Source organism: Camelina sativa, chromosome 16, assembly GCF_030686135.1.
Source record: "Camelina sativa cultivar CO46 ecotype springtype chromosome 16, ASM3068613v1".
Taxonomy (NCBI): Eukaryota; Viridiplantae; Streptophyta; class Magnoliopsida; order Brassicales; family Brassicaceae; genus Camelina; species Camelina sativa.
The window spans coordinates 24,793,193-24,807,350 of record NC_141895.1 but is presented as its reverse complement, the minus strand read 5'-3'; the positions used below and the strand labels follow the sequence as shown (position 1 = coordinate 24,807,350).

The 14,158-nt window shown below is 39.0% G+C and overlaps 3 protein-coding genes across 4 annotated transcripts; 2 read left to right on the top strand and 1 right to left on the bottom strand.

Moving 5' to 3' along the window:
• Positions 1 to 10: 10 nt before the first annotated feature.
• On the bottom strand, positions 11 to 4,042 carry LOC104751803 (SUMO-activating enzyme subunit 2). The gene is made up of 11 exons (XM_087492370.1): positions 3,788 to 4,042; positions 3,597 to 3,686; positions 2,958 to 3,041; positions 2,667 to 2,885; positions 2,412 to 2,513; positions 1,818 to 2,276; positions 1,497 to 1,726; positions 1,310 to 1,403; positions 1,045 to 1,227; positions 862 to 959; positions 11 to 646 (listed from the first exon to the last, which is right to left on the bottom strand). Exons 1-11 carry the CDS (start codon positions 3,818 to 3,820, stop codon positions 361 to 363), a joined length of 1,878 nt encoding a protein of 625 aa, XP_087348496.1. The 5' UTR covers positions 3,821 to 4,042; the 3' UTR covers positions 11 to 360.
• A 458-nt stretch (positions 4,043 to 4,500) lies between these two features.
• LOC104751802 (protein CHROMATIN REMODELING 35-like) lies at positions 4,501 to 8,191 on the top strand. Of its 2 annotated transcripts, XM_087492369.1 has the most exons (6): positions 4,540 to 4,770; positions 5,160 to 5,440; positions 5,558 to 5,869; positions 6,010 to 6,162; positions 6,251 to 6,779; positions 6,883 to 8,191. In XM_087492369.1, coding segments are annotated over exons 1-6 (1,323 nt in total). In that variant the 5' UTR covers positions 4,540 to 4,724; the 3' UTR covers positions 6,885 to 8,191. The 2 variants fall into 2 exon arrangements, with proteins under 2 accessions (XP_010472140.1, XP_087348495.1); XM_010473838.2 differs by having other exon boundaries at positions 4,501 to 4,770; positions 6,251 to 8,191.
• A 109-nt stretch (positions 8,192 to 8,300) lies between these two features.
• Positions 8,301 to 14,041, top strand: LOC104751800 (uncharacterized). Its single transcript, XM_010473836.3, has 18 exons — positions 8,301 to 8,561; positions 8,702 to 8,762; positions 8,851 to 8,887; positions 8,979 to 9,109; positions 9,203 to 9,274; positions 9,359 to 9,596; positions 9,771 to 9,904; positions 10,566 to 10,705; positions 10,805 to 10,855; positions 10,940 to 11,022; positions 11,106 to 11,160; positions 11,241 to 11,355; positions 11,525 to 12,050; positions 12,169 to 12,400; positions 12,506 to 12,576; positions 12,665 to 12,833; positions 12,910 to 13,039; positions 13,177 to 14,041. The coding sequence occupies exons 1-18, from the start codon at positions 8,454 to 8,456 to the stop codon at positions 13,848 to 13,850; spliced, it is 3,027 nt and encodes a 1,008-aa protein (XP_010472138.2). The 5' UTR covers positions 8,301 to 8,453; the 3' UTR covers positions 13,851 to 14,041.
• Positions 14,042 to 14,158: the final 117 nt, after the last annotated feature.

Below are 14,158 nucleotides of genomic sequence, written 5' to 3'. Positions count from 1 at the left end.
AAAGAGAGAATTGAAAAGTAGTTTTGAGATTTCTTCAGAGAAAAAGAAAAAAAAGAGAGAAAATTTGGTAAACAGAATTAAGATACAAGGGAGCTCTTACAGTTAGTGAAAACATTACAGAATCTCTGAAAGCAAAGATTGCTTCCTTATAGTGAGTTCCTGGGCTCCTCCTCCAAAGGATCCTGTCTTGTCCTAGTAAATATTTAACAATCTGAGTAGTTTCTTCTTCATCAAAGAATCCCTAAATCATACTTGTAATATTCTTGTGACATTTAATTCAAGAAGTAGAAAGTTAGATTGAAATCAAAAAGAAACTAAAAAGCAAGGATTTAGGGGTCGGATCTTAAGAAAAAGGCCGGCCTATTCAACTCTTATCTTCTTCTTGCTTGCTATCATGGGATTTTCAACCTCCATGATATCATCATCGTCACTCTCAACGTTCTCTGTTTCTTTCTTGTGATTACTGGGCTCGATCTCGGAGAGTCTTCTCTTCTTAGAAGCAGTCTCGGATCCTGAGGAACTCTCTGTGACATCCACGGGCTTCTCATTGTTTGATGTTGATGCGCTCTCGCCATTGGTAGCTGGAACTTGTGTCCATCCAGAGAGTACCATTCCTTCAGGTTCTTTTTCCTCATCAAATTCTTCCCTGTGAAAGAAACATAATAAGCAGAGAATGCATAAATCATCTGCCACTTCCAGCCATGGAAGTAACAATCTAAAGCTTCCAGGCAATACAAGAATCCTAGGATGATAGAGGAAAGCCTTTGTAATTTGAATGCAAAAGTTTAGGGGAAGTCGTTGGTAAGAATACCAGAAACCAAACTGTATTTGAAACAGGATTCAAAATGTAAGAAACAAAACCTGTGCTTGACATTTATCTTGCAAGATAGCTCTTGTTGAAGATCTTCGACTGTGAGAATGCTTCCGTTGACAATGGGTGAAGGAAGTTCTGATAAAGGCTGAAAATAAAACACGAGCATGTAAGAAATTGTGGTATCTAAACCTGTACTAAAAGTGCAGATGATAGAACAATCAAGACCAAACCTTCTCGAGATTCGCGTTGTAGTTTGCAACCATAATATCATCAAGATCATCACCAACTTCATAAAGAAGCGATGCCCCATGCATAATCAACGGTAGGTTCATTCCAAGCTTGGCTGTGACAATTCTATCAACTAGATCCCGCAGTTTCGATTTCCGAGTATTGATCTCAAGTACTAAAGGGGTCTGTTGAATAAAAAATGAACATCCAATGACTGGTAATACAAGACCGACAATGAAAGAAGGTTAGACAACAATAATGTTATACCTTGGAACAGACATAGCAAGCAGGATTAGGCTCATATGGCTCAATTGGCATAAGAAGCATCTTTCTGCTTGGGTGCTCTAAGCAATATGTCATTCTAGAGAGATTGAGAACAAAATTAATGTTAAAAAAATATCAAGGACAGTAAAATCTTATAAAATGAAGTGAATACAATTTCAAAGTTACAAACCTGTACTTGTCATCATCCTTTTTGAGCACTTTGATTGCTTCAATAACAATCAAACCAGCAATAATGGCATTTGTCGTAGCAACAGCATGAACAATGTTCCCAGCAATACCTTTCGCTTCAAAAAGGCTGTGCAAGGGAATTTCAAAAGACTCAGCACGGATATTTGCAGCAGCAGTGACAAATTCTACAGCTAACTGATCATCTTTGTCAAAAGTAAGGTGTCCTATTTCCTGTGGCAGCATATAGAAAACACCATGAATTAATCAGTACACCAAAACTTATATACACACAAGAAGAGTTTACAGAAAGGACTACACAGACCTTCTTTCTCTTGGCGAAGAACAACTTCAATGCTTCTATGAATACTAGAGAATTCTGCGTTAGACCCCACAATTCCTGTGGATTCTTCAGGCCAAGCGACGGCATGACAGAGATCGTTGAATCACCATCAGTAACAGAACAATTCTGAGTGCTTCCATTTTGTTGAGTCAGACTTTCAGGCAAGACGTCCTTACTGTATATAGGCCTTGGTCGTTTACGATTTTTCCATGTCTCTTCATTGGACAAAGCCGCTTCAATGTTAGAACCAAACACATGATCATATATCTTCCTACTATACTGCTCAATATCTTCATCTTCTGAACGTTCAAATACATCTTCTGTTTCTTTGGATGAGCTTGCAGCGTTGTTGGATCGCACATTAAGATCATTATCTTGATTCTTGTCGCCAAACAACTTTGCAAAGAGCAGGTCTTTTGCCCACACGATACAGTGCACAAACTGTAGAATCAATTCACAATTCATTGGCACATCAAAAACAAGCAATATGCTTAGGATAAGAATATACCAGCCAAGATAATTTAAAAGTTCCCCAAGGTTCACAAGAATTTGGAACAAAAAAGACACTGTTAATACCTTAGTTGGAGTGCTAGTTATTGTACACACAGGATAGGTCTTTGGAGCAGGTTTGGTTTGACACTCATAACATTCTGTTTTCCCCTTTATATGAACAGTTACCTGATTTGTACCATAAGCCAGTATTGCAAAGTGAGATAAGCTGGAAATGATAACAGTTACACCGTTCAAGCCTAACATTGTGGCGCATTGTAACTCAAGACTTTGCTTAGAGAAATAAAAAAAACTGCAAGACCAAAAGGCACGCAGAATAACCTGTCCTAGGAAGCCCGTTGTCCCGCTTTCTACAAGAGGAACATCAGCTGCAAGACAGAGACGATTCACATGACGCCTAGCGTCCAAGTTGTCCAGTCCATTCAGAACAACATCAAATTGCTTGAAAAAATCAACATCAAACTCGGGATTCTTCACATTTGCATGGTAGGAACTTATGTTAATGTGAGGTCTAAATCTCAAGACTGCATCTCTGGCAACCTGGCGATATGGTGAAAACATATTAACTATTATACACTGGGATCCCTTGGACTTTAGCTCAAGCAAAATTACCTTAGCCTTGGACTGCCCAACATGAGAACGACGGAATAGAAATTGCCTATTGAGGTTACTGACTTCAATAGTGTCCATGTCAATCTGTAACACAAAAGAACCAGTAACTCAATCACAGATACAAACTAATCTTATAAGTCACTGCTCAATTCCATTCCTGAATCCAGAAAACCAGAAGTACCTCAAGTAAAATCCGATGGTTTCTGATACAAAACATTAATCATGAATCTACAAAATCCCAAAATCAAAAGAGAAGAGTAGTTCATGCAAACGAAACTATACAATGTCTAACCAAAGTCTTTGAACTACACTGAACCTGGTAACAAAGACAGCTAAAGACAGAGTCCTCCTATAGACATCTAAGTCCATCTTCAACAAGTCAAACTTAACCCAGAGTTTGTGTTCAGTAGAATCCCGATGTGATCTATCTCATGAACCATGCAAATCAAATCAAAAAGCTGAAAGATGTAGAAACTACCTAAATCATCAATAACAGTAAAAAACCCTAAATCCCAAATCAAATCCTGTAACCTAACAGGGGATTAGAAATGCATGAACATTCGTCAGTGACCCCAGAATCTCAGAAGAGAAGAAGAAGAAGAAAAGTCAGGAATACTAAAAGTCCCAACAAAAACTTACAATATGAATGTCTTCAAACCCAGAAAGAGCAAGAGTCTTGAGTAACTCGCAGCCAATCCCACCAGCTCCAACCATAAGCACTTTCGCGCCCTAGAAAAAAAACCCAACACAGGGAAAATTTCAAAAGACTTCAATTTGAAAAACACCCCTCCAAAAAAGAAAGAAGCTTTAAGGGTACCTTGAGAGCTTACTTTAATGGCGGATTGTTGTTGCTGCGAAGCCATGGGGGCGGAGAAGTGACAATACGAAGCAATACGTTAAAACGACGGTTCAGAGCAGCAGATGGAGAAGTATGAGATTAGAGAAATGAAAGCTGTTTTCTCGGTTTAAGGAATTTGATATTCTAGGGTTTATGTGTGTGTGTGGAGGGATTTGGGGAAATTTTTGGAAGAAGAAAGGAGCGAAGAGTAAAGGAAAGAGACGGCTCCCTTGACAAAAAGTCACGTGGGGGGCTTTTTTTATTTATTATTTTATTTATTTTTGTGTATTACTGTTAATTAAATTAAATGACACTTTGGAATATTTTTAGTTTAGTTGACTTCATTATATATGTGCCGTATCAATTGGGTTTTTACTGTTGATGAAATTTTAGGTGATGTAAAGTTCTTTTGTGTAGATCATTAGATGTCGTTACACCTTCTTGGACAAATTAATTAGTAGTACATTGTACATATACATTAGATCTCCCGTTAAACGTTGATGATGTACAGAGAGACTTTATAATTGTAAGAGAGATGACATATACATTAGTCACATAACCATAAGCCCTTTGAAATCTTAGTAACATTTTTCGGATGCCATGGTATTGTTGTAGAGTGTAGTGTACGAGAGTGGGATGCTAGTTTAAAATGTATAGATATAATTATATGTATATATTGTTTTGTCGTATTGACATTCCCAAAACGTCCGTGTTCTTGTCTCTCTCCTTTGCCACTTTGCCACCATGACTAACTTCTATTATGGGAAACCAAAAAAATAAAAGCTTTTCAATTTTCGGAGCTGAAAAATCAAAAAGTAGATCTATTTCCTCTTCGTTTGCTTGAAATCTCTCTGTTTCCTGCATAAAAGCTTGCATCTTTGGGATTGTTTGTTGTCAATCAGTCATAGTTTTAACACTAAGGAGCTGACATGGTGGGTTCTGGTCACTTTCCGTTTTGGAAGCCGAGGGAGACGCGTACGTTTATTTTACTTACATCTCTTGTTGCTCCTTTTGTTTCTCAAAGTAATGGTGTGACTAACAAGGAGAAGAAGATTAGTCTCTGTTTATGAAAAGTTCAAAGATTCAGAATTTGAATGTGAAAAACTTAAAAAAGCCGTTTGCTTGATTTCTAGAGCTCACCCGAATCTGTTGATTGGGGTTTTTGCTTCAAAGATTTGTTTTTTTCTGTTTCCATGAGTTCATTTATGTCCGTAGCTTTCTTGCTGGATAAGACTGTGACCTAAAAATCGTTCCTTTTTTGGGTTTGTTTGAAGAAATTAAACTCCTTTTTAGTGAAAATGTTTGATTCCTTTTGTTTCTCCTTGTAATTCTTACTGGTGGTTTGGTTGATGATATATGTACAGCATGGAATTTGAGGTCGCGTACAAAAAGCATCACTCAAGAACAACTTGCCAAGCGTCCTGACCCATTCTCTCTACCATTTCTCCTTGATGGGCTTGATGAAGATGGTAAATACGGTTGGCTTTCTGATGATGTAAAGAGATTTTGTAAGCTGAGACAGTACTCTACGAATGGTTCTACCTCATTGGAAGATGCCGAAGCTAGAGGAGTGAAAAAAACAGCCAAGTCTGTTCAGATTCCTAACATTGATTCCGATGATGAGTTGCCTCAAGAATCAGTTACTGTAAGCTTTAATCGCAGATATTTAATGTTCATTGTTTGTTGAATGTTTGTGATAATCTCATATTCATCTTTTGTTGCCAAGTTAAAATCTTTATGATCTCGATTTGCATTTTTTCAGCTTCTAGATAAAAGGCAAAAGAAGCTCAAGGGAGTGGTTGTTGTGGATCATGATGATGGACGTCGGTTCTCTCCTACAGATAAGTTCACGAAGTGCTCAGATTCTTCACGCAATGCTCTTCGAAACAGTTCTAATGATGATGTTATGAGTGAGAATAGGTCAGGATCTGACACAAGTCTTCAAGGTTATGACGAGGAGGATTCATCGATGAATTCTATTGATAGTAGTGAAAATCAAAATCCTCTATATGTAGATGCAGAGGAAGAAGAAGAGCTTTGGAGGCAGATGGCATTTATTCAGGAATCAATTAAGGTTACTTCCAGTACATTTTCATTTAATCATAGAGCAAACTTTTCTCTAATCTGCATATATATATTCGAGTTCGGATCCAGTTATATGCTTCTCTTGCATTCTTATTTTTTTCAGCTGACTTTTGCCTTTCTTGGTTATAGGAAACGGTGGAGCATTCACAAATTAATGATCTCAAACAAGTCGAAGACTGTGACCATTCCTTCATCTGCAAGGACGATATTGGAGAAGTGTGTCGTGTTTGTGGACTCATCAAGAAACCAATTGAGAGCATGATCGAGGTTGTGTTCAACAAGGTTAGTGATCACTGATGAACTGTGTGTGGTGTGTCTTGACTTTGTTAGAGATATTCAGAACTTCAGTTTGCGTTCTTTCCTAATGTAGCCAAAGAGATCAAGACGAACTTATATGCATGAAAAAGAAAATGGGGAAACAAGCAGTACCTTCTCAATAAGCCGGCAGTCTTCTCAGACAAAAGTTTTGGGAGAAAAGATGTTCATCCACCCAAGACATGATCAGGCCATGAGACCTCACCAGACTGAAGGCTTCAGATTTTTATGCAACAACCTTGCAGCGGAAGAGCCAGGCGGATGCATATTAGCTCATGCACCGGGATCAGGCAAGACATTTCTGCTCATCAGCTTTCTACAGAGCTTCATGGCTATGGATCCGCAGGCTAGACCATTGATCGTCCTACCAAAGGGGATCATAGATTCATGGAAGAGAGAGTTTACTTCGTGGGCAGTTGAGAACGTCCCCCTTTTTGATTTCTACAGCGTGAAAGCAGAATCACGGAAACAACAGTTGAAGGTTTTGGGGCAATGGGTCGAACAGAGAAGCATTCTGTTTCTTGGGTACGAACAGTTTGCAAAGATCATCTGCGATGATAAATTTGAAGCAGCGTCAGAAAAATGTAAGCTGATATTGCTTGAGAAACCAACTTTGTTTATACTTGATGAAGGTCATACATCAAGGAATAAGGAGACAAACATGCTTATTTCGCTTGCTCGTGTCAGGACTCCTCGAAAGGTGGTTCTCACAGGTACTTTGTTCCAAAACAATGTTGAGGAAGTGTTTAACATTCTGAATCTTGTTCGTCCCAAGTTCTTGAAGCGTCCTGGAACTCGGGAGATTGTTAACCGTATCATGAGCAAGGCAGAGATACCGAGTGGCAAACAGATGAACCAGAGTAGTATTGAGGGAACTTTCTTCGCTGCAGTAGAGTTTACATTACAGAAGAGTACAAACTCTTCTGCCAAAGCCAGCTTGATAAAGGATCTACGCGAAATGACCCGTAACATCTTGCATTATCACAAAGCAGATTTCAGAGGCTTGCTCCCCGGACTTAGTGAGTTCACTATCATGCTCAACCTGAGCTCAATTCAGAGAGATGAAGTCGAGGGTCTGAGGAACATGGAACTGTTCAAGCAGATCTCTCTTGGTGCTGCTTTGTATATCCACCCAAAGCTCAAATCTTTCTTGGAGGAAAACCCGTCAAACAGTGAAAAGAGTTTTGATGATAACAATAACACAATGAGGAAGCTAGACAAGGTGCTGGAGAAGATCAATGTGAGAGACGGTGTGAAGATGAAGTTCTTTCTAAACCTCTTAGCTCTGTGTGAATCAACAGGAGAGAAGCTCTTGGTGTTCAGCCAATACATAGCTCCAATAAAGACTCTTGAGATACTCATGAGCTCAATGAAAGGATGGCATTTAGATAAAGAGATGTTCACAATCACAGGAGATTCGAGCAATGAGCAAAGAGAAAGTTCAATGGAGCGATTCAACAATTCTCCAGAGGCAAAAGTGTTTTTCGGATCGATAAGAGCTTGTGGGGAAGGAATATCACTGGTGGGAGCATCAAGGGTTCTGATACTTGATGTTCATCTGAACCCATCAGTGACTCAGCAAGCCGTGGCTCGAGCTTACAGGCCAGGACAGAAGAGGAAAGTGTATGCATACAGGCTCGTAGCTGCGGATTCACCAGAGGAAGAGAACTACAAAACAAGTACGCGCAAGGAGACGATGTCGAAGATGTGGTTCGAGTGGAATGTTGGATCGGTAAGAGAAGATTTTGGGTTTAGAGCCATTGATGTTGATCACTCCGGTGATGCGTTTCTTGAGACGCCCAAGTTAAAGGAAGACATCAAATGTTTATACACAAGGTAAACCGATTAGAGAACCGGTTCGAACCGGAAATAACATTGTAATATTTGCATTAATTTTATATTTTCTAGACATTTTGGTTTAAGTGATGAACCGAATTGAATTTGAATCTCTCTCATGGTTGTGTTTTTATTTATTTTGAAAGACTAAATTTGTTGATTACTGCTACTAAATAACACCATAGCCGAAAAACTGAACCGATCCAACCGGAATCGTACCATTCGGTTCGGCGTAATTTAATCTGATTTAGTCGGTTAACTTGGGTTTTAGTGGTTTAGTAAATAAAGTTAATAAACCCTAGATTTCTTCTTCTTCTTCAACAACATCCTCGGGCCTCTTCCTCAATCTCTTTAAGCTCTGCAAAACTCGAAAAAAACTGTGAAAAACCCTAATTTGAATCTCTCGTTCGCTAGAATCATCAATGGGGAAAAACTACAAGAAAGAGAGGAAAGATGGAGAAGAACAATCTCCACACTCTGTCGCCACTGTTTGCGTTTCAGGCTTGCCTTATTCCATCACCAATGCTCAGGTACCTTCTTCCTCGCTCTCTCTCTCTCTCTCTATATATATATATATATGTATTCATTGCCTTGGGTTTAGGTTTGAGTTTGTTAATTCGAGTTTTGATGTTCTTAGTAGTGAATTATTATTTTCTACGAATTGTTTCAGCTTGAAGAAGCCTTTAGTGAAGTTGGTCCCGTCAGGCGTTGCTTTCTCGTCACAAATAAAGGTGAGTGAATTTGAGGTCACAGTTGGAATTGAAGTTATCATGGCTTATATCTATCAAGGAGCTAACATGATCTTTTCTATTTATACAGGATCAAATGAACACCGAGGCTTTGCTTTTGTTATATTGTAAGCTTAGTCCACTTGTTGAAACTAAATTCTTACTGTACAAAGTTATATATTGGTTCTTACAATCCCAAGTTTCTTCTTCCCTTTGCAGTGCTTTACCAGAGGATGTTAAGCGTGCTATTGAGTTGAAGAACGGTTCTACTGTTGGAGGACGTAGGATTACTGTTAAACAGGCTACACCTCGCCCTTCTCTTCCAGAGCGTCGTATAAAAGCAGCTGAAGGTTGGTGTTTGGAATTTTAAGAGTTACGATTTTTATTCTTTGACATCAGTTTTCTTGTGCTAAATTTCTTGTATTATTCTTTTGTCGAATTAGGTACCTCTTTACCTGATAATTCCCAGGCACAGAGTGACAAGGGCACTTTGATCCCCGAGACTGACAAGAAAGGTATAAGCTTGCCTAGATTTGGTTTTGCAGTCTTGAGTAAGTTGGTTTGGTTATCGTTACTCATTAAGTTTGTATTTGCATCAGTTCTTCCACCCGAAGAAAAAGTAGATAAACCAATTGAGCGCAAAAAAGAAGCGAAGCCAATTAAGCGCAAGAAAGAAGAGAAACCAATTGAGCGCCAAAAAGAAGAGAAGCCAATTGAGCTCATGAAAGAAGAGAAGCCAATTGAGCGCCAAAAAGTAGAGAAGCCATTTGAGCGCAAAAGCAAAACAAAGCTTCATGTTGATTTACCAGATAAAGAAACATGTTCAGACAAGCAAAGGTATGATTTAATAACAATGTAGTGACTTTTTTTTATAGAGACATATACTGAATATTTATAAATTATAATAGCCTGTGTAAGGAAGACTAAACATAATATTTGCAATGCATAATCAAAACTGCGTCTCTCATTTTTTCTGCTTATATTTTTGTTCTCTTTTTCTATTTGTTGAAGAGTTGCAAGAACTGTAATCCTTGGTGGCCTTGTTAATCCTGAGATGGCAGAGGTAGTCCATAGTCGTGTCAAAGAGATTGGCACTGTGTGCTCTGTCAGATATCCCCTCCCTAAAGAGGAGCTCCAACAAAATGGTAAGAATAATGTTAAAAAAATTTGGGGACATGCCTGCTTGCATACCCCAACCAAAATTTTTTAGTTACATGGTTTTTTTTGGTAAATGATGTTAATATCTAAGTAAAGTGTCAAGTTATCGTTCAGAGCTGCTTGATCTATGAATCTTTGCATCAGAGAACGATATTGTTATTCTTGGCACGGCACAAAATGCCTAGTCTCAATGAGCACTATTGGGACATGAATCCCCATTGATTATGAGATGAAATTAGCTATAACAGGTTTCGTAAGATGTCTGGGAAGAGATTACGTATTAAGTGTAAACTGCATTGTTTGCTAGTCCAGGTTTATAGGGTTTACTTTTGAAATATTGCTGTAGGAATGAATCTACTGCTCATGGTTCCATTATAAAGTTTTTGTTTGGTGTTGGTTGCCTTACTTTTCTTTATCTTGAAGCTGAATTCTGGTTTGTTACTTGATATCTTTACCTAACTACATATAATTAAAGCCTGTGTGCGCATACCTTTTCTAGTATCTGAATAAATTTTGCAAGATGTTCCATCCACGTGTTAGTTACTTCTGTGGGCATGTAACTATTACCTTCTTTGGTTTCTTATAAGAACATGCCAGACTTTGTTCTCATGATGCATTTATTAAGCGTCAGAACTATAACTTTTCCAGGTCTTGCCCAAGACGGATGCAGGGAAGAAGCATCAGCTGTTCTCTTTACGAGTGTCAAATCTGCTTGTGCTGCGGTTGCAAAATTGCATCAAACTGAGATAAAGGGAAATTTCATTTGGGCTCGTCAGCTTGGTGGTGAGGTGAACATCATTTGCTTTTGACCATTGTATTTCTGTCGAGTAGTTAACTGATTAGCATGTGAATCAGGTCATAATTTATTCGTAATTTTTTGGATGCAGGGTTCAAAGGCTCAGAAGTGGAAACTAATTATCCGAAATCTTCCTTTCATGGTTTATAAGACCCGAATTTTTTTTTGTTAACTACAATCTCATATTAATTCGTTGCTCTTCTCATGGAGTTTTTGAAATTTGCAGGCTACACCTAGAGATATCAAGGAGGTCTTTTCAGCAGAAGGGTTTGTCTGGGATGTTTTTATTCCTATAAATTTTGATACTGGGTGTGTTCTAATTCGTCTGAGTGATTTTCTTGATTATGATAAGTCAATGTATATTATTCTCATTTGGTGTAATGTTTTGGCAGGCTATCTAAGGGTTTTGCATTTGTCAAGTTCACGTGTAAGAAAGATGCAGAGAGTGTAAGATCTTGAAACATGGGTATCTTAATTTGGTTATCCTCCATTTGGATCACTTGTCTTAATTATTTTTGCATCTTCAGGCGATTCAAAAGTTCAATGGGTACATGTTTAGTAAAAGGCCGATAGCTGTAGACTGGGCTGTACCTAAGAATCTTTACAACGGTGCTGCTGATGCCACTACTGCTTCAGCAAATGGTATGTTACCGTACATTTTGTTTTTACCGTTGGGTTTTTTAATAACTTGTTATTTATAAGAAACTTCTTGTACTCAACTTGTATATGAGGGAATCAGATGCAGTCAGTGGCGAATTTTTTTTATTATCTCCTCTTAACAGAGTCATGCTTTTTGACGCAACCTTGGCAGGTGACAAAGAAGGAAGTGACGGGGACAGTGATAACAGTAGTGTTGATTTGGAGGAGGTTGATGATGCTGTAGAAAGCCACCCACCTTCAGGAGATGATACTGATGATGATGATGAGGAGGACGGCAGTAGCAAACTGAGTGAATCAGATGCACTGGAGAGAGATGTTGGGACCGATGTGAATTTTGAAGAGGAAGCAGATGTTGCGAGAAAGGTTCTTAAGAACTTGCTTGCGTCTTCAAAAGATTCTATTGCTTCTCCTGATGGAGATACAGAGGACGCAGATAAAAGCAAACTTAAAAATTCAACAACTAAGGCAGTCGCTGACTCTTCTGGTGTCTCCGAACCTTTGAAATCTGGTAAAACGAAAGTGGTGGCCCCTAAAGAAAGGCAGGAAAATGAGGATTTTGAGAGAACGTTATTTATAAGAAACCTCCCATTTGATGTTACTAAGGAAGAAGTCAAACAGAGGTTTGCTGTATTTGGGGAAGTTGAATCTTTGTTCCTGGTTCTCCACAAAGTCACAAAGTATGCATCCTGATATGCTTTGAAATTCATTAAATCATAAAAAAAATCTTCAAGCTCTAATATCTCAATAAGCCCAAAGCCTCACATTTTTTTCTCTGTATGTGTTTTTGTTTCTCAGGCGGCCAGAAGGGACTGCTTTTCTCAAGTTCAAAACAGCAGATGCATCAGTTGCAGCCATTTCAGCTGCTAATACTCCCTCAGGTGCTAATACTCCCTCAGGTGTAGGTGTCCTTCTTAAAGGCAGGCAACTGAACATTATGAGAGCTGTGGGTAAGAAAGCTGCACAGGACATAGAGCTCAAAAAGACCGAGGAGAAGAATCTTGACCATCGGAATCTTTATCTTGCTAAGGTACACCACCGTACACACCTTTCTCAGTCCGCAAAAATCTCTGGAAATCGTAATCTCTGCATGCTATTCAAACATGCACTGATATTTCGGCTTTTAATTCCACAGGAAGGTCAGATCCTTGATGGTACACCTGCTGCTGAGGGTGTGTCTGCGGAAGATATGGACAGGCGACGAAGGTAAATAATTTCTTACCCTATCATATATGCATGGTACTGTTTAGTGATTTGGGATGAGAGAAGAGTGAGCATGTGATTATCCTCGCAGATTGCATGAAAACAAGATGAAAAAGCTTCAGTCTCCTAACTTCCATGTATCTCGAACAAGGCTTGTGATCTATAATTTGCCCAAGTCCATGAATAAAATGCAACTACACAAGCTCTTAGTTGATGCAGTTACCTCACGAGCTACAAAGCAGAAGCCATCTATTCGACAGGTCAGCTCTTCGCCGTTGTGCTACAATTCAAACACAGTTCTATAATCTGAACCTAGTTTCTTTGTTTTCTACGCAGATCAAGTTCTTACAGAATGAGAAGAAGGGTAAAGTTGATACTAAGAACTACTCCCGTGGTGTTGCCTTTGTCGAGTTCACGGAGCATGAACATGCTCTTGTAGCCCTGAGAGTACTTAACAACAATCCTGGTAATTGATCTTGCTGGAAGCCAACTTTCCATTAAACTTCAAGTACTTTTTTTGAACGGTTTGCAATTTGATGATGGTTATCGCACCTATCGGAAGTAAGATGAGACGAATATCATATTATTTTGTTATTTCTGCAGAGACATTTGGTCCTCAACACCGCCCTGTTATAGAATTTGCTGTTGATAACGTCCAGAAGCTTAAGATACGAGAAGCTAAGCAGCAGCAGTTTCAGCAACGGGATAAACACTACGAATCTGAACAGCAGCAACGCGATAAACACAACGAATCTGAGCAGCAGCAGTCGAATGGTGAAGCAGAGGCACCTGACAATAGATACAAAAGAAAAACGAGGGAATGGGATAACACTGGTCCAAGGAAAGAGAATGGAGCCAGGTTTAAGAAGGGACCTGTGCGCCCAAGTGAAGAGGGTAAAGAAGAAGCAAAATCCAATATAGCAGTAAAAGGTGATGCAGCAGAGAAGAATAGACCTAATATACGCACACAGGAAAAACAGTCTTCAAACCAGAAAGGGCAAAGGATGAGGGAGAAAGAGGCAAATGAGAAACCAAATCAGAAGAATTCCAAAGATATGAGCGATGATGTACCAAGAAAGAGGAAGCTTGAGGAGATGAGAGGTGAAGAGAGTAGAAATGGGCAGAGGAAGAAGAATAAGAAGCAAGGTGAAGGTCAAGGTGGTGCAGAGGAAGGTGACAAACTTGATATGTTGGTTGCGATATACAAGTCAAAGTTCTCCCAGAATTCAGCCAAAACGGGCCCACAAAAACCACTCAGGAGATGGTTCGAATCTTGAGACTTCTTGAATCATCAAATGTCAGTTTTGATCTTCTTAAGTTTCATCTGTACCTTTCTTTTTCTTTATTCTGTCTGAGAAATCTCCAAACACGTCCTTGTTATGTATTCGTATCCTTACAAACTAGACCGGATCAGAATCTTAAAGAGACCAGGATTTATTTTGTTGAACCGGATGGTTTGGTCAGCAAATTTATGGCATGTAGCCTTGTAACGACGGTTCATAACCTAACTCCCCAAGGTTTCGTGGGTGTGTGCCAACTAACATTCTGGGCTACAGCCCTACATTTATTCTTCTCTTATTCTTCT

What these genes read in the sequence shown, in the direction of transcription:
- LOC104751803 (XM_087492370.1), bottom strand. Translation starts at nt 3,820, where the DNA reads ATGGCTTCGCAGCAACAACAATCCGCCATTAAA. An exon ending in AACAACAATCCGCCATTAAA is followed by an intron (nt 3,687 to 3,787) that starts GTAAGCTCTCAA and finishes TTTTTTTTCTAG; the next exon opens with GGCGCGAAAGTGCTTATGGT. An exon ending in ACAACGCGAATCTCGAGAAG is followed by an intron (nt 960 to 1,044) that starts GTTTGGTCTTGA and finishes TTTTATTTTCAG; the next exon opens with CCTTTATCAGAACTTCCTTC.
- LOC104751802 (XM_010473838.2), top strand. Translation starts at nt 4,725, where the DNA reads ATGGTGGGTTCTGGTCACTTTCCGTTTTGGAAGCCGAGGGAGACGC. An exon ending in TGCCTCAAGAATCAGTTACT is followed by an intron (nt 5,441 to 5,557) that starts GTAAGCTTTAAT and finishes GCATTTTTTCAG; the next exon opens with CTTCTAGATAAAAGGCAAAA. An exon ending in TTATTCAGGAATCAATTAAG is followed by an intron (nt 5,870 to 6,009) that starts GTTACTTCCAGT and finishes TCTTGGTTATAG; the next exon opens with GAAACGGTGGAGCATTCACA.
- LOC104751800 (XM_010473836.3), top strand. Translation starts at nt 8,454, where the DNA reads ATGGGGAAAAACTACAAGAAAGAGAGGAAAGATGGAGAAGAACAATCT. An exon ending in TCGTATAAAAGCAGCTGAAG is followed by an intron (nt 9,110 to 9,202) that starts GTTGGTGTTTGG and finishes TTGTCGAATTAG; the next exon opens with GTACCTCTTTACCTGATAAT. An exon ending in AGAAGCCATCTATTCGACAG is followed by an intron (nt 12,834 to 12,909) that starts GTCAGCTCTTCG and finishes TTTTCTACGCAG; the next exon opens with ATCAAGTTCTTACAGAATGA.